The following is a 24,395-nucleotide window of genomic DNA, read 5'->3' on the forward strand; positions in this document are numbered from 1 at the left end:
GAGTGACAGGAAGTGAAGATGCTGTCTCTGCATTCTTCCTTCCTCTCCTTGAGCACGCTCCCTGCTGACTCTCAGTCACATCTCCTGGTAGGAGCTGAGGCTTTGTCCTTGGAAGGTGCCAGTGTGTCTTGCACACTTTGTTTCTGATGCCCTTTGTGGGGTTCAGATACAAGCAAAGAAAACCACACAGAAGTAAAGGGCAATCCCCAGGCCAGCAAGTCACAGCATGGCCCCGGCTGTCTCTGGGATAGCCTGATCCTTTGCTGTCTTGGAAGGAGAGGGTGCTGCTTGGGCGGATCCTGACTCCAGAGCAGGTTGGTGCTGTGAAATGGCTGGAGACTGAGATGGAGACAAGGCCATTCCTTTACACAAACCAGACAGTCTGAGGCAGGCCCCCTGATGCCCACAGGCTAGTGCCTGGCTGGTTTCTAGCTCCTTTCTCAGCTGCCAAGATGACAACCTGATGTCAGACAGGTGTCTTCAAGCCCTTCCCTCTGCGTGGGGAAGAATAGAAAGGCATCCTAGAGACTCTGGGCCCTAGCCAAGCCGACCTGACTTGACTCAAAGGCAGCCTGGAGGACCCTGGCGATGCCTGGGCCGAGAAGCGCGCGCGGGGGAGGAGGGGGAAGTTGGCTGGGGACGGGGGCATCACCCTCACCATCCCTCCCTTTTAAAGAAGGAGCCTTCCTGCAGAGTTTGGAATCTGGACCTATAGGCGAAGGTTTCTGTTATTCCCCAGGGTCCTCTGGGGGATATTTAAAGCCCTCCGGGGAACAGAATGATGGTCGAGGATGGTGAGGCGCTGCTCCTCCCGCGCCGGCCCACTGCCCTTCTTTTGTAGCTTCGCTTCCACATCCAAGTAGTGCTTCCTCTCTGCATCCTTCAAGCAAGGCTTGCAAGGGGTCTATAAAGTGCAGTGGCCTTCATCAGGATGGCCGTGACAGCTACCTGGGGGTACCTGTCACCTTAGAACCTCATTTTTCCTTCTGGGTGTCTGTGCTATCCAGGCGGGCTGCAGCAGTGGTCGGGAGATTCCCACCTTCCCTTCTGCCCTCACCACAGACAGCTATGGCTTGCCTGCCTCTCCTACGCAGAAGCTTAAGCTTAACCTCTTGTTCCCACACTCTAGGCATGCATCCCTAGTGGGGCAGCACTACCTCACATCCTGCAACCTCCCTCTTTTTATAGGGACCCGCCCTCATTTTCCTTCCCTCTCCCACCCAACCTTACACTAAGGACTACCGAGGTCTATCACCCACACTGTCCTCCGAAAATCTTTGTCATCTTTCAGAATTCTCAGATCTGATCGACAGAGGGCCGGCACCTTGTCTTCATCCACCTTTGGGGCTCCCTGGCTTCCCAGCATCTCCCCCTCCCTTCCCTTCCCTTCCCTTCCTTCCTCCTGATCACCCCGCGCTCGGCTGGCCGCCGCCCCAGGGTTGCTCAGCCCGCCCGGGTATTCCTTTAATCAGGCATCGGGAGTCTCAGGTTCTCCTTCCTCCGGTCGCGGCGCGCGCGGGGTCCCCGGGGGACCCCCACCGCAGCCGCGTGCTCCTTTGTGCGACCGATCCGCGCGCGGGCGGCGCTGCGTCAAGGCGGAGGCGCATCGGCGCGGCCCCACGCGCACTCCCGCGCGCGGCCCCCGGGAACGGCAGGAAGGAGGCGGCGCGCGGAGGCGGGAGGCACAGAACCCAATCGCTGATCCCCCGGCCGCGGCGCCGCCTCCGCCATTGCTGTGCGCGGGAGCGGGCGACGCGGAGCCTCGGAGCGCGCTTGGAGCCCAGATCTGCCGGAGCCGGGCGTGGGGTGAGTGCGGGTGGCGAGCGGGGTGGGCAGCGGAGCATCTCTCGAGCAGAGAGCCATGGGAGACCCGCAGGAGGCCAGAGCCACCCGACAGGGGACGCGTCCAGAAAGGCTGGGCACGGGTGACGTCCCCTCACCCGGCCGTAATGCGCCCTGCGGGATGGGAGTCTAGAAATGTCAGTCAATACACAGGCTGAGACTCTGATCTGGCTGCGATCGCCGCGTCCCTGCTACCTCTCTGAGGAGATCAGGCAGGGACCGCGGCCGCGGGGACAGCGGGTGGGTGTGCGGAGTCCTCCTGGCTGTGCCCCGCCCCGGTCGGGCTACCGCTCGCCCTGACCCCCGCGCGGCCCTCCTTCCGCAGGCTGCAGCCTCCTGTCTTTCGCAACCATGGTGAAGTTGGGGAACAATTTCGCAGAGAAGGGCACCAAGCAGCCACTGCTGGAGGATGGCTTCGACACCATTCCTCTGATGACGCCCCTCGATGTCAACCAGCTGCAGTTCCCACCCCCAGATAAGGTATGAGCCCCCCCCGACATTCCCGCGCTGCTGAGTGTGCACCCCTAAATCTGTGACTGCAACTGAAACAAAAGAAACGCCTTGTGCGCGTTAAGAGGTGGAGGCGGGCTCAGCCAGGAGGAGGAAGGCAGGGTGGGCGAGCACAATGTACCCTCGTGATTATGGGTTTGGTGATGCTGGAGGCCCCCCCGCCTTAGATGACACCTTTGTCTCAGCAAGACTCCTTCCTCAGTGCAAGTCCCCCTCTTGATTTGGGGGAGTCTTGTGAAAGCGTTGCCTGTTGGTATGGTAGTCTGGGGGTTCAGGAGTGAGCTCGGCGAGCTGGTCCTTGGGCTTTCCGTGTGCCCACTGGGTGTGTGCTCGGTCCTCTTTGTTCCTTTTGTGACATCTCCAGATCTGAGCTCACGTTCATCAGTGCTAGTGTAACCAGGACCATCTTTATCCTGATGGTATATTTTTTTCCCCTGACTTAAAGTCTCCCCTTTAAACACTGCATCCAGTGGAGTATCATTACTCCACAAAGCCATTTTCTAGCCATAACGTTTAAAAGCAAATTCTACCCTTAAAGTAGAAGATAGCATCACCGCACGCTGATGTAAAGCCACACGCCCTGCATCTACAGTCCCAACACACAAAGGAGCTTGTACACTATTCCTGAAGGCTTTACATTTATTGTCTTCATTTCTTTCCCGATAAAGAGGCTCTGGCTCCAGGCTCTGCGTTCATTGGACAGCAGTAGAATGGGGCATAGAAGGGACCTGCAGTGGGGCTTCCATGGTGGCTGGCAGGGTGGGGTGGGGGCGTCTTTCCTAAGCTTAGCTTCCCAAAGGGGTTTCATCCCCCCTAATTCTATTGTCTGGTTTTTGCTTTTTTGGAGGGCGGGGTTGGGGAGACGGCAACATGGGAGCAGGGAAGGGGCTTCCTTTGGGAAAGGAAGATCAGTTGTTCACACACTGAGTGGCATGAACCTGTGTACCCTAGGCCACAGCTTTTGGTCCAGACTGGCCTTAGTAGGAGGAATGGAGCTGCTGAGTCTTTGACCTCCATCCTATGGTGGGGTGTCAGGGCTTGGCCCCTCTCTCCCAACCCCTCCTGCTTTGATATGCACAGCCAAAGGAGCACCAGAAGCCTGTGCCAGGAACTCTGTGTCCTGAAGCAGCAACTCTCTCGGGCCATTCCCTCTGCGCGGCCCAAGCAGCCTCTTTTAGCCTCTTTTGCCCTCTTCAGTGTGTTCCGTTCCAGAACTGCCTGGCACGGTCGGCTGCAAGGAGCCAGGCTTCCGGCAGCTTCCACAGCCTGGCAGCTTCCACAGCCTGCCAGTCAGCCCTGTTGCTCAGGAGTAGGCCAGGTGGCTCTGGAAGGTACCGACTCTCTCCTCTCTTGAGGTAACTGATGGGGATGCTCCGGTAAAGGGCGTTCCTGTGGGAACAGGTCCTTGAGCTTGAAGGCTTCCAAAGTCACCGAAGAGGTGACAGAGTCTCAGAGTTCACCAAATGCACCCAAGGTCATCATACTGAAGGTCACCGGCCTCCTAGAAGTTTCTAGCCTTGCTGCCTTGTCCACTCTGCTTATAACTAGACACCTCTCACACTTGACATGATTCAGGGAGGTGGGGGATGTGACTTCTGAGAGCCAGGTTGCACCCACCTGAGACTATGCACTGCTGCTGAGGGCTGCCACTCACATTGCAGACAGAGCCTTCCTGACATCAGTCAGGTGCCCTCGCCACACCAGGCTCTGTCCTGTGCACTTCAACATGCCCACATCGCTGGGAGGAAACCACTACCATTGCCCTCATTTGACAGGCACAGCAATGAAAGGCTAGGCTAGAGAGTTTTAGCAGACCTGTCCAAGGTCACCTGTCAGGTAGTGGTAAGTACGGTTTGAATTTAGGTGGGCCAAGTAGCCACAGATGTCCTCACACTTACAGTTCCGGATGACCCGGGCCCTATGGCCTCCAGGTATGAATAAGACATGAAGAAGCCTTCTGTACTCATGGTCAAATGAAGTAGATCCAAAAATGTGCTCAAGGTCACAAGGCTACGTGGGTGCAGCTGGCATGTGAGGATGGCAGGGCAGTGCCCAGTGTTGTCTTGGAATGTGATACCTTGAAGGGGTGGATACCCCTCTCTCTACTTCAGGAGAGTGGCGTGACAGTCTACACTGAAGCTCAGGGCTCTCTGCCTCAATGACAGGTATAGGCTGCTTTCGCTGAGACTGCTCTTGAGGGTGGTTCCACAGGTCGTGGCTGGAATGGAGAGTCCCCCCAGTCACTTGCTTGGGGCCTATCCCAAGTCACTCAGCTTTCCTTGTCCTATTGTCAGGGCTAGTGGGTGTCTCCTAAACCATGGACCAACAAAGGACATTGTCCCTCCAGGAGAAGTGTAGGGGGTGGTTGGTTCTCTCCTAGCCCGTGGCCGCTCCTGGGCACCCACTCTGAGGAGTGAGTTTGGGAATTAGAGGTTGGTAACCCCTTGACTTCACTCTCCCTGTCCAAGGGAGACAGAAAGGCAATGGGTCTCCAACAGAGGCAGAGCTGGGAAGACCAAGATGGGAATATCCCTGTCGCATGGGTTCCCAGGTCGGTATCGAGTTGGCAGGACTGCAGGGAAGTTTGTGCAGGGCAGACGAATGGGTTCCCAGGTTCACAGGAGAGAGTGGAGGGGGAAGATAGAAAGAGACCCTTCAGTGCTCTGCAGTCCAAGAGGCCCCCAGAGTTTATTTCTGGACCCTAGTTCTTGGATGCTAGGTGGTTGTGTTCAGGTCTCCCCCAGTGACACACATATCCAGCATGTGGGCAGCACAGAACCGCCAGTAGGAGAGTAGAGATGTCCTCTCCACACCCTGGGCCAGGGCTCTTCAACCGTGGGCACTCAGTGTGGCAGCCATTGTTCCTGTGGCTTTGACCAGTAAGAGTCACTTCTCCGGCCCCCAGTTCTGTATTTCTCCCGGGGCTGCTAAAGGACCATGAACAGGCAAAGTCTCGGGAAAGCGCCTGCGTGAGAGTTCTCAGCGGAAGCTGTTCTCACTGCCTGGAGGAACGGTGGGTATCTCTGAACTTGACAGTCCCAGACCCACCTGCTCAGGGCAGATGTGTCTGAACACATCTGGCTATCTGGCTTACTGCTGACCATATACCTCTCTGTTTCCTGGCTAAGGTTGTTGTGAAAACTAAGACTGAATATGAACCTGACCGCAAGAAAGGAAAAGCGCGTGCTCCCAAGATAGCTGAGTTCACCGTCAGCATCACCGAGGGTGTCACTGAGAGGTTTAAGGTGAGTGGTCCAGCTGCAGGAGGGCTTTTAGAGGAGCAGGAACAGGATGTGATTCCAGGTTCTGCAGACCCACCGGTTTCCAGTCCCAACCCGGTGGCTTTCCATGCCTTTTTTTTTTTTTTTTAAAGTTTTCCTTTTTTCTTTGCTTCATCCTCCAAAATAATCAGATATTGTTTATTTTTACAACAGGAAAAACCTACCCATGACTTCCCTTTAGGCAAGGGCAATAAACTTGAACAAACATTTGCTAAACATGGAAATATTTGCCTGACAGTTGCAGGAAGGAAGCAGACAGCCCTAGACTGGGCTGGATACCTACCTATCCAGGCAGGGCTCTGTACCTATGCGAACTTCTCCAGAGGCTGCCACAGGAACAGGGTACTCTCCTACACCCCACCTCAGGAGGGTGGGGCAGGTACTGCTCATCGGGTTGGCCTCCCATATGAACTAGGGTTGCTCTCCAAGCCTGTCTTCTGTAGTTCTTGGGTGCTAGGCTCTCCTTCCTCCCACCTCATGGGGGGGGGGGATGGGGCCTGTAGGCTCATTGGTCCCAGCTCTCTAGGGCAGAGCCATGACCAGAGTCTGCCTGGCTGTAGAGCCCGTGTGTTCAACCTCCAATCCTTCTTCCCCTTCTGCTACCTCCAACGATGGCTGCTGAAAGGGCTGAAGGGTCAGTGAGCTCTGGTGGGAGGATCCTTCCTCCCAGCATGGGTGGTGTCCTCTAAATTGCTATCTGCTGAGGAACAAGCTGGGATGTTGGTTTTCTGATGACCTCACTCTTCAGAAAAAATGTAAGAGAAAATAAAAATGGTGCCCGAGACCCAGATTCAGAGCAGTGAGTTGGAAGCCATCCTCAGACTTTAATAAAAGTAGTCTTGGATGAATGGATGGCCATCCACTAGGATGCATGAGCAGTTTATTCATGGGTGTGCCCATGCAGAGCCATGCTCTTGGCACACTGTAGAGTATCTATATTATCTCTTGTTTAGTTTTTGGGTGATCATGGGAGCTACAGAAGACAGGCTTGGGTACCAACCTAGTTCATAGCTGCAAGGGAGTCCAGAAAAGCAGAGTGTTCTCATGGATTTTGTAATACAAAGTCCCTTCTGCTTCCTGTTGCTTCTCACTGCTGCCTGGGTCTTCCTGGTACAGTGGGTTCCACGAGTATCATTATCCTCTGTGTCCCTGGTGATGCTGGTCAGTGAGTAGTATGGTACCTGGGTAGTCGCTCCATATGTTGAGTGTCTCTGTGTGATAGGCTCTGTTCCCTCTGGCGTTCTTGGTTTGTGTTTTTCTCACATGCTTGAGGCAGGTCCCTAGGCCCCTTGCCTAAGTCACAGGTGATGCATTTGACTTTTCCAGCCTCCTTCCTCTTCCCTGCTAGTAACAGGTATGCTTTTCTAATAGGGGCTGAGACACAGAGGTGCAGAGGTCTGTGTCTGCATCCCTGTGGGTATGGAAGGGTGTCATGTATGCTGAGCAGTTCTTCCTGGATCAGGGGGTGGCTCTTAACATGTTTGATGTTCATGGCCAGTATTAAGAAGAATTGGTTGAGGTCAGTGTCACTGTCCTAACTATGGGATCAGCATTGTTGCCATCTGTTGACATATTTTTTGCCCATTAGCATCATGGGTACTTGGGATCAGGTACAGGAGCAGTCCTGAATGTCAAAGCTGTACTGTCTGAATGTCATCTTGCCTGAACACGTCCTGGTTTCTTGTGTCTGATTGGATTTTTGTCCCCATCACACTTCATGTCAGAGAGTAGTATGGTAGCCAAATGTCCTCTCCTCCGTCTGTTGAGTGTCTCTGTGTGCCAGGCTCTGTCCCCTTTGGTGCTCGTGGTTTGTGTTTTTCTCACATGCTCACCTGAGACTGGTCCCTAGGTCCCTTGCCTAAGGCACAAGTGACGCAGATTTGGCCCCAGGGCTCTAGGCAGTCATGGCTGGGCCTCTGCATGGTTGCCTGGCTTCTGTTGCCCAGAACCTTAGGGCTCAGAAGACCCAGGAAGGCCTCAGACGGTCTCCACCATCCCCGTGGCAGGCTGCTGGTCTCGGGAGGCCTTCCTTACTTCTCTTGCTTTCTCCCGGGTGTCTGGGAAGATACTGGATCCAGCGGGGACCCACTAGAGGATTGCTCTGCACTGCAGGATGGCCTGGTCTCACACATGGCCGTCAGTGTTTCCCGTGTCTTCTTTATGACTCACCCCAGGATGGCTGGGACTCCCCTCATCTTGGGTCCTAAAACCAGTACTTCCATTATGAACGCCCATGATTCTAAGCTCCATCCAGCCCCAGGCAGAAATCTGTCCCCCTCTCTGTCCTTTCATACTGAGGCTCCCAGAGATGAGCTTACCCCAAGTTCCTATTGCCCTCTGCCAGGAGGTAGTGCTTACAGAAGCAAGCTTTTTATCTTGTTGCTGCCACAAATGAGTCAGGAAGTAGGATGCTATCTCTCTCTCTCTCCCCACGTTAATCAGGGAGAACTTGAAACAGAGCCTGTGCTCAGGAAGCCTGCTCTTGGGCTGTGGCATTGGAGGGCACAGGTTTGCAAGAGTGTCATTCACCACACCCTTTCCTCTGCTGACTTAGACCCTGTCCTACTACTACTGTGGCCTTGCACCCCACAGAACCCGGGTCTCCTTCCTGAGCCAGATGCCCCCCCCACACACACACACAAGTGTCCTTTTTCCTCTGATGTCTTGTTTCTGTGCCATAACTCCCAGCCCCACCCCCTCCAGCTGTCCTCTTTTAAGAAGCTGGACTAGTCTATACCTCTCTCTGGGCATGCGCCCTGTGATCTGATATCCCAAGCAGGCACTAAAGAGTTGGTTTCATGAAGCAGAGTCCTCTTGACCTGGCTTATGACCTTGAAAAAGGAAACCAGGCCATAGGCCCCCTGAGATAGGAATACTGGCCAAAAATGAAAGTGTAGGGCCTGTGTGTGCAGACAGGCCTTCCGAGTGGCCTGTGCCAGCACTGTCAGAGTCCTCGATACCATCTCTCTGGCGCTTACTGCACTCTCAGTAAGAGCTGGCTAAGTGAGTGACTCATCCATCGTTGTGGTAGAGTCCCGAGGAAGGGGTTTGGCATGATTTCTAGGGTGTCCCTGTGGGCTCCTTAACAACCAGGTAGCTCTCCCGATCTAGCCTTGTTACTGGGATATGGGTAGGTATGTGCTCTCTGTGGGGGACACTTGGACACTTGTCACAGGGCCAGCAGATGACCAGTCTTAGTCAGGAAATGGCAGATGCAGGGTAGGATCCCAGCAACTCAGCTGAGAGGGCTGGTTCCTCTGAGCACACTGAGGTGAGCAGTGTCCTGAGGCACTGAGGGCTGACTTAGGGGACTGACCTGTGTTCTTAGGCTATCTCTTGCTTTTGTCAGCTCTGAGATGCTTCGAAACCAGAAAGCTAGTTCCTTACATGGGCCACTAGGGGTCCGTTAGGACCATGGGAGTTCCCTAAGGTTCGACCCAGCTGACATACATTTTAGTCTGCTCTACAGCCGGATTAATGGCTCCTGAGGTTCTGCACTTTTCCTAATGGGGGGCACAGTCTGGCACAGCAGCAGAGACATTTGGAGGGCCGGAGCCCTTTAGAGATGCTAAGATTGTCCACCCTTCTGGAAAGTTCTCTTGGCCTTTAAGACATAGTGATATTTTCCATGTCCCCCGAGTGCACACATACAATAGGTCACGTGCCTGCTGTGTATGATGGCATCAGCTGGGGGCCTTTTTGGAACATGGGGGCTTGGGGAAGAAACAGGATATCTGGAATCAGGGACCTACCCTCTTAGTCTCCCACCAGGAGAACAGCCTACCATCTTGACGGTGATAGTTTGGATCTTTTCTTCTTGTGTGTGCAAATCCAGGGAAGGAGATCCTGCCTTTTAGACCTTGAAGCAGCAGATAAGTTGTGTGCACGTGTGAGCCTCTTTGTCCTTTATTTGTATAAGGTTATGGGTTAAGGTGTGCCCATGTCAATTTCAGAGGACACTCTTGAAACCAAGTGTCTTTTTGGATATTATACTGTGGTTATCACTGGAGGTGATTTAATCTCTTGGCTGCACGGTTGCTAGGTTGGTTGCTAGGTAACAGCAGGTGCAGGGGAAGGGGGGAATAGGCTTCCTAAGATTGCTACACAGGGATAGCAGGATGAATCACCCCGTGGCAGCCAAAAGCCTAGGCTTCCAGTGAGGCTTGAGTCAACGGGGAAAGCAGCCATTTAATTAATCAGAGGTGTTTTTACACTGAGCGTAAATGTAGGCTAGGATGTTGCTCAAATGAGCTAAACCTAAACATTAAAAACACAACAGCACTGTGCTTTCCCACGTGTGCAGGCAGTGTGTAATGGGCTGTTGGGCTGCTTCTTAATGTCCTGGAAGATGGGTGTTCCACGATGAGGCAGACTCAGGGAAGGGTCCGCCAGGTTCTCTTCTGCTCCCTGTGCTTTGTGGCTGAGTCTTCTGAGGGCCACATCCTTTCCCATCCAGTTAAGGGTTTTGGGATGGAGCCACAGCCCTCTCTGGCACCACCTTGAGAAACTCTAAGGCCAGCCTTGCACATGGCCGCCCTTCAAGGTCAGTGAAGAGCCGGACAGATACCTTAGGAGAGGCCACTCAAGGATGGTCCTCAAAACTGGCAGCCAATGCTGCAGTGCAGGCGTCCCTGGGCATGTTGTTGTAAATGATGCTGTGGGTGGTTTGTTTCTTTCTCTCTCGTCCTTAATGACCTTGAGCTTCCTGTGTGCCTGCTCTGCACACTCTCTAATAATCCCCATGGCAGGTTCTAAGTCACACTTATTACCTGCTTATAAACCGGTGATGCAATTTTTCTACATCCAGTAGTGTGTGCGTGTGGGGGTGTGTGTGGTCTTCACTCAGAGTAGCAAGAGAGACCTTAGGAACTTGTTTAAATGCCCTGATGACCTGCAGCTGAGACCACTCAGACTTGCAGCTGCAGAATCCACAGATTCTGGGTCTAGCGATGGAGTTGGGGGGGGGGGGAGCTTCTTCCCAACTTTAATAAGACATAGGTTGAATCACCCTGGGGTATGTGTCTGTGTTCTCTTGTCTGTGATACCTAAAATATTTAGTTCTATAAGCACTTGGAGGTTTCAAGATTCATTCTCTGAGAGATTTTTTTCTTCCCGTTCCTGTAGTGCATTAGTCAGCAAAAGGTTTCCTTCCTTTCCCTTCCCCCTGAGGGATGGAGGACAGAGACCGTAAGTGACCTAACACCATCAACCTGCTCGTCCTGGGCCCTTCGTGAGCCTTGTTTTTCTTGCCCTTGATCTTCTTGTTAAGGAGTTGTCCGAAGGTCAGCTGTAACAGGGATGAACACAGGACTCAGACCCACATCCTAGGACACCCACCCCGTGTCAGTGTGGTCAGGAGGGTCTCTCCTGCTGTTCTTGGCTGGGATTCTGCTGGATTTTGCCTGGTGGGAAGTGCTTCGAGAGCCAGTGCCTTGGCAGTTGGAGGACTGTAACCCATGCATAGACTGATACTTGGCTGAAAGGCAGAAAGCTAAGTGGGGGAGATGCTGAGCAGGACTTGGCCACCACGCTGGGTTTGAGCACCTTTCCCTGTTTCACTGGGATCACCCTGAGCCTCCTCTCCTCCTCATCCTCACTGGATCACACCCTAAGCCCTATCTCCTACTTAGTTTTGCCAAGGGACACGGTCTGTTCCTCACTGTTCCTTTCCAGGAAACGCCCCTCAGATCCTGCTGGCCTCCTACACGGGCTGCTCTGACTTGGGGAACTAGCATCCAGGGACACTCTCAGACTTTTGCTTTCTTCCTCTGGTCCATTAAAAATAGTGGTAAAATACAGATGCAAAACTTACCATCTCAACAGTGACATTGGACGGTTACCAATACTGTCAAGTTTCAGAACATTTCCTTATCTTGGAAGCTGACCCAGACATGTGAAGCAGTGAGCCTCCCTATAGCCCCCCAACAGCCACAGATCAGTTTTCTGCTCCCATAGTTTCCTTTGTTGGGACCCATCCCAGAAGTGGGACCATACACTTTCATGTCTGACTTGACTGGGCATCACAAGGTCAAGGTTCATCTGTTATATTGTGAATTACAACTTTTGAAGGCCAAGTAATGTGCTTTTCTGTAGACATACCACATTTTATTTATCCACTCAGCCATAGTGTTTCTTTGTATAAACTTTTGCTTGAAGGCCTGTTTTTCATTCTTGTAGGTGAATACCCAAGAGTAGTAGGATTGCTGGTTGCCATGGTAATTTTGCAGTTTATGTGCTGTGGAACTGCCACTGTTTCTTATATCAGAGCCATCATTTTTCATTACTATCAGGATTCCAGGGTCTCCTCTGTACATAGAAAGCTCTTGGTACGCCATTACAGCCTGTGTGGTGTGGCATCTCCTTGTGGTGTGATTTGTGTTTCCCTGATGCCTAGCCACATCAACCTGCTTCCTGGGGTCTTGCCACACTGAGGACTTGTCTAAGCTCAGTCAGTGGGCAGCTCAGTCAGCTGCCTCACCTCCCTACTCCTGGCGGGTCATAACGCAACTAGTCACCATGTTTTTGATACCGCAGGCCTCTCTGATCTTCACCTTCCATTTCTCTCACCTCCCAATGAACTCTTTATCCCTTGAGACCTACGCTTCTCAAGGAGGTCTCCAGAGTAGTCAGAGCTGCCTCTGTGTCCTGCCTCTCTGGTGACACTTCTTATTTGCCTGTGCTCAGTCGACACCAGGGTGATGCCGTGGAGCCTGTGGGCTGTTCCGACAACTCTTGAGATAGACAGTTTGGGCAGCTCATGTCAGATCACCTGAGGATGTTCCCGGACTACTTGGGAATTTCTAAGGTGGGAGAAGGTAGGACCTTCTGGGCTGAAGGCATGTTGGTCTCACAGGCCCCTTCATAAAGAGAAGAGAAAACCAAATGGTTGCAGGCTTGGTCTAGAGACAAGTCTAGTCAGTCTGTCATGTACTCCTTGTAGTAGTAATTTGTTTCCTTCTGATTTTACACACACTTGTCTAATTTGAAAATTATTGCAGTAAGTGAACTTCATGGAAAGGCCTGAAATTCCAGTCAGTTGCGAGGCTGGGGTAAGGGGAGTGCCAGTTCATAGCCAGCCTGGGCTACTTAATGAGGCCTTGTCTCAAAATAAAAAGTGGACCCAGGCCCTATATCCCCTGTTCCTGGGAGAGAAGTGGCTCAGAGGGCAGCTCTTTGTGAGTTAACTCCTTTCTTGTCAAGGGAATCTCTGGGTTTTGTCCCTGGCTGAGAAGGGTAGGGGTCAGCCTGGCCTGGAAACCTGTGGCTCTCTAGGCCTCCTCAGGATGTGAAGGAAAAAGCTATCCTGGCTAAGGCTTCGTCCTGGGTGTGAGAATATTTAATTAAATATTAATTGAATGAATACCTGGACCCCTGCAAGCCATGTTCAAGCTGTGTCTGCTGAGTGGACAATTCTTGGGTTGGTTCTCGGTGCCAGAGGCCTACCTAGGAATTACTCATTTGGAGGTGGGCTGTGTGCCAGCCTAGGCTATGGTGGGCACCAGGGATCTGTTCCGTGTCTTTCTGTTTCTGTCCCTTCACTCCACTCTCCCCCACGTCCCCATTTCTGCTCTGTCCCTGAATCATCCCGACACTCTCAGGAAGACTCCCATGAGGTGATGAAAGTTCACCTGGATAACCCAGGTTGCCTTCCCATCCCAAGATCCTTGGTAGGTTCCAAGGTTCTCAGTCAGTTTGTGTTCCTCAAACAACCCCAGGGATCTGGCTGTCATTTGTTTCTTGCGCATGTGTGAGGGTAACAGGGCAACCTTGTGTGGCATTCCTCAGGCCTGGCCACACTTTTCTTGAGAGCAGGTTTCTCTCTGCCTTGGGAAGTCACTGACTATGCTAGGTTGGGTGGCTGTATTCTCCTGTCTCTGTCTTCCCAGTGCTGGCATTACAAGCACTGCTTCTGTTTGTTTGTTTTAATGTGGAAAACCTTTATTGCTGTGCAGAGGCAAAGCATCGCAATGGAGGGTCAGGTGAGGCCTCGCTGCTCACTCACGGCAGCCAGGAAGTTGGGGTGGGGCAAGCGGCCAGGGACAGATGCCCCTTCAAATCCCCTCCCCCCAGCGCTCACTTGTTTTACCCAGGCCCCACCTCCTGAGAGTCTATTCAGCTATGAACCTGTCCACGGAATAACTCACTGATAAAGTTGGCACCCATTAGCCTCAGTAGCTCTACCAGCTGCTGGCCAAGTCTTCAATAATAAGTGTTTTAGAAGAACACTTTAATATTCAAACCTAAATGGCGGCTCAGTAGCCCCAGGTTACAGGAATTCTGCCCATAGGTGGGACCTTCTGTTTGTGCCCATGGCTTCTACTAAGGCCAACCCAGGGAATGCTTGGGCACCATTCAGCAATCCTGATGGCCATTTCTCATCCCCGAGAGTCGCTGTCATTGCTTTGGGGGGGGGGGCTTCCATGATGTTAACACACAGACGTGATTGAGGCTGGTGTGTGCCTGGGTGGGGTCACTGTGAGAAGCTTCCATCTTCCTTCATGGTTCTTCCCAGGTCCCTAGCTCCCCGGTGTCCTGATGGCCCAAATGAAGGTGCTTCTGCTTTGCTATCGAGGTCATGAACCAAGTGTGACATGATGGTTTTTCAGCTTCTGCAGGGAGGCCATAACACTAGGTAAAAGGGCTTGGTGGGCCCAGTGTGTGCCTGCCTGTGAGTTCTTACAGATCTCATCATAAACAATAGCATGGAGGCTGGAGCATCTCTTTCATAGATGAGAGACTGAGGATCGTAAGGGTGCCCTTCTCGGGCCGTCTCTCATCCAGCCCCTGCTGTGAAGGGCTGGCTCACCCGTGTCTTTTGGTTCCTCTCTCCTGCAGGTGACTGAATGGTCTAACTCTCCTGGAGGTGGACTGTCTGTCTGTCCTTGTAGAGAAGGCCTCAGGGAGACTCCCCAAACCTGGAGGAATTACAGATGTCTGACTGTCTTAGTCAGGGTTTCTATTCCTGCACAAACATCATGACCAAGAAGCAAGTTGGGGAGGAAAGGGTTTATTCAGCTTATACTTCCACATTGCTGTTCATCACAAAAGGAAGTCAGGACTGGAACTCAAGCAGGTTAGGAAGCAGGAGCTGATGCAGAGGCCATGGAGAGATGTTCCTTACTGGCTTGCTTCCCCTGGCTTGCTCAGCCTGTTCTCTTATAGAACCCAAGAGCACCAGCCCAAAGGTGGTACCACCCACAAGGGGCCCTCCCCACTTGATCACTAATTGAGAAAATGCCCCACAGCTGGATCTCATGGAGGCATTTCCCCAACTGAAGCTCCTTTCTCTGTGATAACTCCAGCCTGTGTCACGTTGACACACAAAACAAGCCAGTACACTGACTCAGTCATTTTATTCTGCGTTCTAGAATATTACCAGTTGTCTCATGGGTATGCATATGTGGGGGAGGGGAGGAGGTCATGAAGGTCTTCAAACTGGGACACACTTTATTCTCTAGAGTCAGGAAGGAGCTTGTGATTTGTAATTTGGTGCCTGCCCATATAACTGGTGTTCAGCACGAGGCTGGGGTGTTCCAACCCGCCCCCCCCCCTCCGGGGTCCGGAGACTGGCCAGGGCTTTGAAGGGTAGGAAAATGAGAAGACACAAAATGAGTTTTGAAAAAGGTTGGGGAATCTGTAGAAGAAATGTGTGTGGGACCTGTCTTCAAGGAAGGTGACCCAGGCCTGTGCTCCTTAGCACAAATCCTGGGGCTGCCTCAACAAACCACCCCAAAGTGGGGGGGAACCCCAGATGATCTCAGGTCTGAAGGCAAGAGAAGCCTGAAGTTAAAGAGACTGTGGGAAAAGCTGTCTCAGAGTCCCACTGTGGAGTCACCACCATCTCCGGGGCTGCTACGTGGTAGAGATGCCTTATTCCAGATCCCACCTTCACACAACCTTCCCTCCAGTGTGTCTCTCTGTCACGGTTCCCTCTCTGGTAAGGACACTTCAGACTTGACAAGCTAATGACCTCATCTGAACACAATCCATATGAAAAGGCTCATTTCCAAATGAGGCTCCAGACACAGACACGTGTGATGGACACACTGTGTTTCCCTGTGGGCTTGGGAGCATGTTTCCAAGTCCTCTGTCTTGTTTCCCATACCTGTAAGACTGACAGCCATTGTCCCCTGGCTTTATAATTTTTTTAATATTAAAACATTAAGATTATTAAAAATAAAAAATTAGTACAATATTAATTACCTGTGTGTTGTGAGAGACAGAGATAGAGAGATAGACAGAGACAGAAAGACAGAAACAGATGAGAGACAGAGATAGAGAGACAGAGACAGAGAGAGACAGAGACAGAGAGACAGCTTTCAGGAGTCAGTTTTCTCCTACTCTGTGGGTTCCTGGGACTGAACTCAGGCCACCAAGCTTGGTGACAAGCACCTTGACCCACGGAGCCACCTTCCCAGCCCTGCTGTATTTTTAAAGATTTTTATCTTATTTTATTTTGAGGCAGGATCTCAAGAAGTTCAGACTGGCCTTGAATTTGCTCTGTAGTTGGGAATGACCTTGAACTTCTGATCTTCCTGAAGGGTTACAGGTGTGCAGCACCTCCAGGACTCAGCCCTATGGGCAGGGACAGTGAGAGGAGAGGCAGGCGGCCGGCTCCCTGGTAGGGTGGATTCCTGCCAGGCAGCCTTTCTGGGCAAGGTGGTCTGGGTTGAGATCCTGCTCCAGCCCCACTTCTCGGCCAAGGACCCAAGTGGCATGGGCTTCCCTGAGTCTGCACAGAGCTCGCTGTGTAGCCTGGGATGCTGGGAACACATGCCGACATGCGGATGTGTTGAAAAGGCAGACGTTTCCCCAGGCTCTTTGCGCAGTGCACATACCTCTGTGTGTATGACTGCCTGCACCTGTCAGTCAACCGTCTTCCCAGTCCCAGCATGTTCTCCCTGCTTCTTCCCAGGTCTCCGTGCTGGTCCTCTTTGCCCTGGCCTTCCTCACCTGTGTCGTCTTCCTGGTTGTCTACAAAGTGTACAAGTATGACCGCGCCTGCCCTGATGGGTTTGTCTTGAAGGTAAGGCCTTGCAAATCCACCCCAGTCCTGGTGCCCAGGATACCTTTGAACCTCTCCCCGACCCCCAATCCTAGGGCAGGCTGTGCACCTTCAGTGGGAGGGTCCTTGTTGAAGATCCTCCCTGGGCAGCTAGGCAAGGAGGCAAAGGAAACCTCTGTCTTGTCCCTGGGGAAGAGTGCCCCCCTGGGGCGGGTCAGAAAGTGCCAGCTTGGCACCAGTACCAGGCGGGAGTAGGGTGCAAGAACCAAGAAACACTGCCCCAAGCCACACACAGGGGACCACCTGCCTACAGGTTGTTTTTGGGTTCCCCTGTGGGTTCTGCTGTAGGGGCCATGTTGGCACTCACACACATGGAAATGCTCTGTTTCTGTCTCCTTCCCATGAGCCTGCTGTTGGCACGGATGCATTTACACAGAAGCCTAAGGAAGCAAAACTGAAGGGAGGGGAGGGCAGAGGTGGGAGATGGAGCAGAGCGGAGGGGAAACCCACTTGCTAGAGGCTTCCATGACTCACTCACTCCGGTTCTGAACTTTCCAGAGCAGATGGGAAATGGTCCTGTGCAGGCTCTGGCACTGCCGAGATGTGAACAGAGCGGGCACTGAGAGTGTGTGCTAGCCTGCACTGCTTGCTGGATCCTTGCTGGACGCATGTGTCTGGGTTCTGCTGAGATGAAACTGCAGTGCCCTGGCAGAGCAAGGCAGAAGAGCTGAGAGTTCAAGTCTGCAGACAGGACCTCCTCTGCCTCTTCCGCCTCTCAGCTCTTCCTTCCCTCCCTCCCTCCCTCCCTCCCTCCCTCCTACCTCCCTCCCTCCCTTCCTTCCTCGGGCAGCGATTGTAGGAAACCTGCCGCACGACAACTCTGGTTGCTCAGGGTGCTAAGCTACACCCAGGAGCACAGGTCCCACCTTCCCAACGCCTTCTGGGTCAAGACTCATGAGACAGGCAGGTGGGCAGGCATGTGTATACTGAGTGAGGAGGATCTGGCATGGGATATGGGGAGTCTGCCCTTTCTGGAACATGTCCACACAGGGCAAAGTAGGAGATGGAGAGAGTAGCGGGTGGACTGGGGTATGCTTAGTGGCATTTGGGAGAGTGGCCAAAGGACAGCAAGATGGCACACTGCTTGGCACCCTGAGTTCCTAGCAAAAGCCCCAAAAGAGGGGGTGTGATGAGGATGCTCGCTTGGGTCACCTGGACACTGCGAGAGGCAGACTGTGCTGACAAAAGAGGCTGCTGAAGTCGGGCAGGGAAGAGAGGGTCTGGATGGCTGACACAAGGGAAATGGAGAGGCAGCAGTGTGACCATGCAAAGACAGGAAGACCGAATTAGGGAAGCCAGGAGGGACAGACCAGCACCACCTGGGTGACTCAGGTGACATCACAGGGGGCAGTGGCACCTCTCTGGGAAATAGGATGGGTAGGAGATAGATAGCTCCCTACTGTATCCACCATCACAGATGACAGGCCAGCATTTCACCAACCACAGAGCTGCCCTGGGTTTTCTGCCTGGCCCATTGTCTCTGGTCTGGGGCAGGCTCCTTGCCCAGCACAGAGGGAAGCTAAAACTGTTGGTCCCACTCAGCAAACCCAAGTTCTGCGGGAGAAGCTGCTGCAGAAGAGAGACGATGAAGAAGATGGAGGTCTGGTCCCAGGCTGACTGTGGATCAGATCCCTAGCAGTGTGGGAGGAGACTGGGGATCTTCATGGATAAAAGGCCCTCCAGGGATGGCTATCCACATGCCCTCGGGAATCCACCACACACAGGCAGTTCTGGAAGTGCACTGCTGTGGGTGTGTACGTTTTCCACCAGTGTTTTAATGGTGGCAGGGGGTAGTGGTGGTCTGGATGTTACAGCTAGGTGGTTGGGGGAAGCTTTCCTCCTTCCCTGCATTCAGGTACACATACATTCCACATCTACCTGGGGTCGAGGGCTGGTCACAAGGTCTGTGAGCCACACTCGCCCTAGATGGCCACCTAGAGACCCCAAGGGGGGGCTGCCTCTTCCATTTTACCAATGGGAAACAGGCTTCAGAGGCTGTTTGTCATGCTCAAGGCCATGCCCTTACTGTATTATCTAGGGGCCTCTGTGAGGCTACCAGCTGAGATCTGGGAATCTGCCTAGACAGGATGCCTGGGGGCGGGGGAACCCCAGAAGCCTGAGTCCTAACCAAGCAGCCAAATGGCCATGCTGAGAGGTGTGCAGGGGCAGCTAAAAGGCAGACAGAGCCAGGGTCGTGGTGTGTGTGTGTGTGTGTGTGTGTGTGTGTGTGTGCCTTTGGTCTAGCAGCACTCAGATGGAAGCAACCTGGGCCATAGTGAGACCTTTACTCCAGAGTAATCCCTGCCCAGGCCATGTGACAGTTGTGCTCCTTCCAAGACACCCACATCGGTGACTGAGGCTTTGCAATTGATTTCTTTGACCAAAAGGGTGTGTGAAAACCTTTCTCCACATTGGTACTGACTGACCTGTGTCCCCAGCTCCTTTTGAGGTTCTGGACACCATCAGCCCCTCAGAGGGCCTCTCAGTATCTTTTGGTAGCTACATTATGTGAGAGGTGTCAGACAATACCTGCTGTTCTCTCAGCCAGGCACCTGGATGGCAGGGCCATTTCCCAGATGCCCCTGGATGCCCATGCCCGCCCCCGACGCCTTGCTTCTTAGGTCTTGGATGACTGCAAAGTTTTAGCAGGGTCCTGTGCTGTGTGTGTGTGCCAGACTGGGCAGGGGTCCTTCCTGCAGCCTTTCTCCCTCTTCTCCAAGGACTGGACAGGGTGTGTCAGGACAGGCTGAGGGTGGCGCTGCAGCTGGAGGAGCTTAGTCAGCTGTAGACTCCTAGCTGGCCTACGTTGCATTTTCTTTTGCAGCGTAGGGGCTTTCTTGTGCTAGGCTAGGATCACGACACTCTAGACTATTCTGGAGGGTGCTTGGAGTGTTTGATCTTTTCTCTTTATCATCTTTGGCCACACCCTGGCTTCGGTGCTGTCCCACTCTGACTTTCATCCTTACAGGAGAAGCAGCCAGGCTGTAGGGCCCATTAGCCCTATTTTTAAGATGAAGGGCTTGGAAAGACCACTTGAGATCTCAGCTGGGACTGTGGTCTGACCCCACAGCTAGGTTTTGTCTGTAGCATTCAGCCTCAGCACTGTAGCAGTGCTAGCCCCTGGGGTGCTGTACCCTCTAGTGCTTTGTGGTCTCTTGAACCAGCTCTCAGCGCTCCCAGGAGCCTGCAGGCAATTCTAAGCTTTATACTTTAGGGTCTAGTGAGCTACTGAGACCCGCTCTCCACAGGCAAGGGCTGATCCTTTATATCATTAGCTACCTCACCAGGGGTGGAAACACTTCTGAGGAGAGAGGCTCCAGGAATGACAGCTCAGAAAGGACACCCAGGGCAGTCTGAGTTGTTAGGGATAGCCTTGAGGCTGGAACCACGGTTGTATTTTCAGAGGATCCTGAGTGCTCACTGGGCCCTGCACCATTACCATTCATAATCTTTCTAGACCCCACATTGATGGCCTGCAAGTCCTGCATGCTGGCAGCAGCACCAGGATTCTTTCCATTCCACCCTCTACACTTCCTGAGGAGGCGGCCAGTCGGACTTTGGTGAGTGGCCAGCAGGGTTAAGTTAATCATTGCCTGTGGATTAGGCTGTGCCAGGTTCTTAGCCACCTGCTGACCACTCCCCACAGTCCCAGGGCTGTGTGGAAGAGGTCCTTAGGAGAGAGCTCACTCTAGAGAACAGAACCCTCCCTCCATCAGTAGCTTCCAGATCTGCCCAGATGGCTGCTCTCCATGGCCATGGCATCATTTCTCCATCAATGTCCTTCAGGCTCAGCCCTGTGACACCAAGCAGTAGCAGAGTGATGTCAAGGAAATCTGGATTCAGAGGGTGATATTACATTCCAGCTCCAGTGGCCTCTTGCTGAGCAGGGACCACGCTGCAGACAGCGCCCTGCATCCCGGTTCTATTCACACCCACACATGGCACACATGCACGAGTGCATGTGCACACACTTGAGGCCATGTCAAAGTCTTGCATCTTATATCTCAGTTGGCTTGCCCTGTCCTCTTTTAGGATAGGGTGTCTCACTGAACCTGGCAGTTGGGGATTTGAGGTGTGTCATCTCATGCTCCCACTGAGGAGGAATGAGCCACCCTGAGTGCTTTATCTACCTCTGAGGGTTGTGAGGGGTTGCCAGTACAGGGGCTGCTGCACCAGGAAGTATAGTGGTCTGCACACATGAGGTCATGTGCATCAAGACAGGAACTCACAGACGTTGGTTGGACTGAAGATGCCGGTGGCAGATTCTGGAAAACAGGTTGGACCCACTTGGGTAGAGATGATAGGTCTGTTTCATATTCTATATGGCCTTGAGTTGATTCTGTAACACCCTGGATGGGTGGCCCACTTATATTGGTGGACAATGATGACAGGAGGTCCCAGCTGGAGCTGTTCCCATATCTGCTTATGTGGGTCTCATCTCTGCTTCATGAAGCCTCTTTACCTCTCTAGGCTCCACTTTTCCACCTATAAAATGGACTAAGTGGCATGAACCCTGCAGTGAGAGAATTGGCCTAAAAGTACTCTAAAGACCTAGGTGGAGCAAAAAGGAAACCTGTGTGTGGGTGCACGCTGCAGTCCCTTCCTTCGCTGCAAGAGGAAGGAAAGAAGGCTTGAGATCTGCAGGACATGCAATTGGGTTGTCTCAGGAACCAGGTCATCTGAGTGGAGAGAAACTCAGCATTGTGTGTAATGGGTAAAAACCAGAAGGGCTTTCTTCTGCCTAGGCTGTGGCCTTGGCTTAGATGCTGAACTCAGACTCCACGGTGAGACACTAGGAACATAGATGGCCTCAGCACAGATCTGCTAAGCTACTCTAGGCTTAAAAAGATGAGTTTTATACCTGGGTCTAAAACTCCCAAATGACCAGTGAGTGGTAGCTGAGTTTTCCACCTCTGACTCAACTGTGGAGTCTTAGATTCCTATCTGTGCAGGCTTGGTGTGACAAGTTTTGGATGGACATGAGGAATAATGTCTTCAATAGGATGGGATACTTATTACTGGTCTCAGAAGTCCAAATGGAAGGCAGTACAGGGAGTCTGTCATCTGGAATTCCAGGCCCATCTTTTACTGCTTTGTGGCTTTTGTCCTCTGGACAGCCAGGGGGCTGAGAAGGGGAGATGCGGACACTGGTGGGGACAGCTGTTCTTTGGGAGCCAGCCCCAAAGCCACTTGTTACAACCATTCAGATTCTCTTGGCTTGGCATTAGTTACATGACCTTACAGGGCTATAAGGTAGGTCAGAAATGCAGTCCCTGGCTGCTCTGCTAATTGCATGGCTCGGCTCAGAGGCTAACCTGTGGAAGGAGCTAGTTTTCTCCTCCTTCCAGGGAGCTCCTGAGCATTGAACTAGGGTTGCCAGCAAGCATCTCTACCCACTGAGCCATCTCACTGCCCCCAAAGAAAGCCCTTCTCAGTGCTCTTCCTCTCTGGTTGGATTGTTTGCAGGCGTGTCAAAAGTGGTCTTGCTTCTAATAGATGAGTGCGAAGGGAAGCACACTGCCTGTTCCCTGTCCTGGGAGCTCGGGGCCCAATGTAGCACAGCCATCTTCTACAAAGCTGCCCCTCTAAGGGCAGGCCCCACCCCTCTGTCTCTGTTCCTGCAAGCTCAGGGGAGATGCTTAGGAGCTGCTGGGGCACAGTAACTGCACACACACACACACACACACACACACACACACACACACACACACACACACGGGCGTGTCCTTGTGTCTACCGCATCTCTATGGCCTCCTGTCTTACAGAACACCCAGTGCATCCCAGAAGGCTTGGAGAGCTACTACACGGAGCAAGACTCCAGTGCCCGGGAGAAATTTTACACTGTCATAAACCACTACAACCTGGCCAAGCAGAGCATCACCCGCTCAGTCTCGCCATGGATGTCAGTTCTGTCAGAAGAGAAGCTGTCGGAACAGGAAACTGAAGCTGCAGAGAAGTCAGCTTAGCGAGCGGGGCAGGTTCCTTACAATGTGTCACTTGAAGGCAACAAGGGGACTTTGAGGGACATTTCATTAAATATTATTACCGATAATTTAGAGATTACTCATTTACGGTGCAATTGCTTCTGTTTGCTAATGCTGCTTTGCAAATAAAACTTGCTGCGGACCACCCCCAGGCCTAAGAACAAGTGCATCTCAGCATTGCTTAGAGAGCTTGATGCCACTGCCCACGCTGAGGAGTCTTCATTTAGCTCCGACACTGGGGTTCACTGGATACTGTCAAAAGGTAATTTATGCTGGCTATGCCAGGGGTCTGGCCATCAGAACAAGTACATTTGGTGGTTTCCTGTTTTCTTTTCTGCCCCTTTGCTATCTGCAGACCTTACTCCATAGCCATATCTAGAGTGATCCCGTGCTTTGCTGGTGGCAGTGCTGACTGCCAAGATGCACTGTTGAGCAGCGCAGAGAAGGGAAGGTGGGCGCCACGACGCAGCCCTGCCAGGCAATCCTGGGGGTTCTCTTTGGTGTGTCCCCTGAGCAGAGCACAAGGATGGGGTGGGGAGGAGCTGGCTCTGGCCCAGGGGTTGCCGAGCCTGTGTTTCTGTGGGTGGGCTGTCTGTTGGTAATGTGCTAGATAGGAAGAAAGCCCACTGGCTCTTTTCTTTCCTGTTAGGAATATATTTGCACGTACAACCCTGAATGCAGGTGCGGTTTGGAGTTTTGGTTTTTTGTTTTATTAGCCAGTGGGCAAAGTGAAATGTAATTTTGGGTAAGCCAGGGCTACTTTAGCTTTTCTTCTGTGAACAGATGTAACTGCTGTGCTGTGGGAAGGGGCAGGATGGCTGGTGGGAGGGCTGATGTGGCACCTTGCAAATAGAATATCTAAGTCCACAATCTTTGTAAGAAAAGTACGTTTATGTTTCAATCTGAATCTTGACATTAAAGTATATGTTTACAAAATCACCAGTAGGTAAACTAAATGTATAAGACAATTAAATAGAAAAAGCCATTCCTGATTGCTTTCTTCCATGTTCTCAGAATGTGCTGTTTCTGGTGGGCATGTCAGAAGTCTCAGTTCTTTAGTAGGTCAGAAATAAATGGCAAATAGTCTGAGACCTTTGTGAACAAGCACGGTGACCACTGTCAGCTCCACTGTTGTTTCCTGAGGTGTGCTACCGAGAGAAAATTATTTATTGTTGAGGTGTTCTGAAACAAAGACCAGGAGCCCAGCATGGGGAGGGGGCACACAGTCACGAGCTTCAAGTGCACTGGGAAGCTGCGAGGAATGATACAGAGCAATAAACATGTGCCAAACTTGTCTGTAGAGGGGCCTGACCGCGGACCGTGTGCGTGCAGTGGGCAGGCCCCGTTATGTTTTCTAACGTAGCCCTTTACCCACTGTGAACTCTCCCAATGTAACTTCTCATGTTCACTCGACAAATAAAGAGCTGGTGGGACCTGAGCCGCACGCTGACTATCTGGACTCAAGTGCTTCAACGGGAATTGTGCGACCCAGGATACATCTGTACACAGATGTAGGCCATGTGCCATACACTTCTAGTTCTCAACAGGCTAGCCTGTGGCAAGTATGCAGGAACAAAGGCAGACACCCCGCTCTTCTGAGGACACAAATATCAGGGACCCAGTGGCAGGAAATGAGGCTTCACATGCCCCTAGGCCCTAGCTTTGCTGTTACCAGGCTGGGGAGCCAGGTCAGGAGAGGCCTAGTAGAGGACA

General features: G+C 52.5%; 1 protein-coding gene across 1 annotated transcript; it reads left to right on the plus strand.

Moving 5' to 3' along the window:
* Nucleotides 1-1,608: 1,608 nt before the first annotated feature.
* On the plus strand, nucleotides 1,609-24,126 carry Nsg1 (neuronal vesicle trafficking associated 1). The gene is made up of 5 exons (XM_052198148.1): nucleotides 1,609-1,806; nucleotides 2,168-2,322; nucleotides 5,481-5,597; nucleotides 16,549-16,659; nucleotides 22,464-24,126. Exons 2-5 carry the CDS (start codon nucleotides 2,194-2,196, stop codon nucleotides 22,662-22,664), a joined length of 558 nt encoding a protein of 185 aa, XP_052054108.1. The 5' UTR covers nucleotides 1,609-1,806; nucleotides 2,168-2,193; the 3' UTR covers nucleotides 22,665-24,126.
* The last annotated feature ends 269 nt before the right edge of the window (nucleotides 24,127-24,395 follow it).

The sequence above is a fragment of the Apodemus sylvaticus genome, chromosome 11 (genome assembly GCF_947179515.1).
Source record: "Apodemus sylvaticus chromosome 11, mApoSyl1.1, whole genome shotgun sequence".
Lineage (NCBI taxonomy): Eukaryota > Metazoa > Chordata > Mammalia > Rodentia > Muridae > Apodemus > Apodemus sylvaticus.

Excerpts from the sequence above, each read along its gene's own strand:
- Nsg1 (XM_052198148.1), top strand. The coding sequence starts at position 2,194 with ATGGTGAAGTTGGGGAACAATTTCGCAGAGAAGGGCACCAAGCAGCCA. Across the intron at positions 2,323-5,480 it reads AGTTCCCACCCCCAGATAAG|GTTGTTGTGAAAACTAAGAC; the intron begins GTATGAGCCCCC and ends TTCCTGGCTAAG. Across the intron at positions 16,660-22,463 it reads CTGATGGGTTTGTCTTGAAG|AACACCCAGTGCATCCCAGA; the intron begins GTAAGGCCTTGC and ends CCTGTCTTACAG.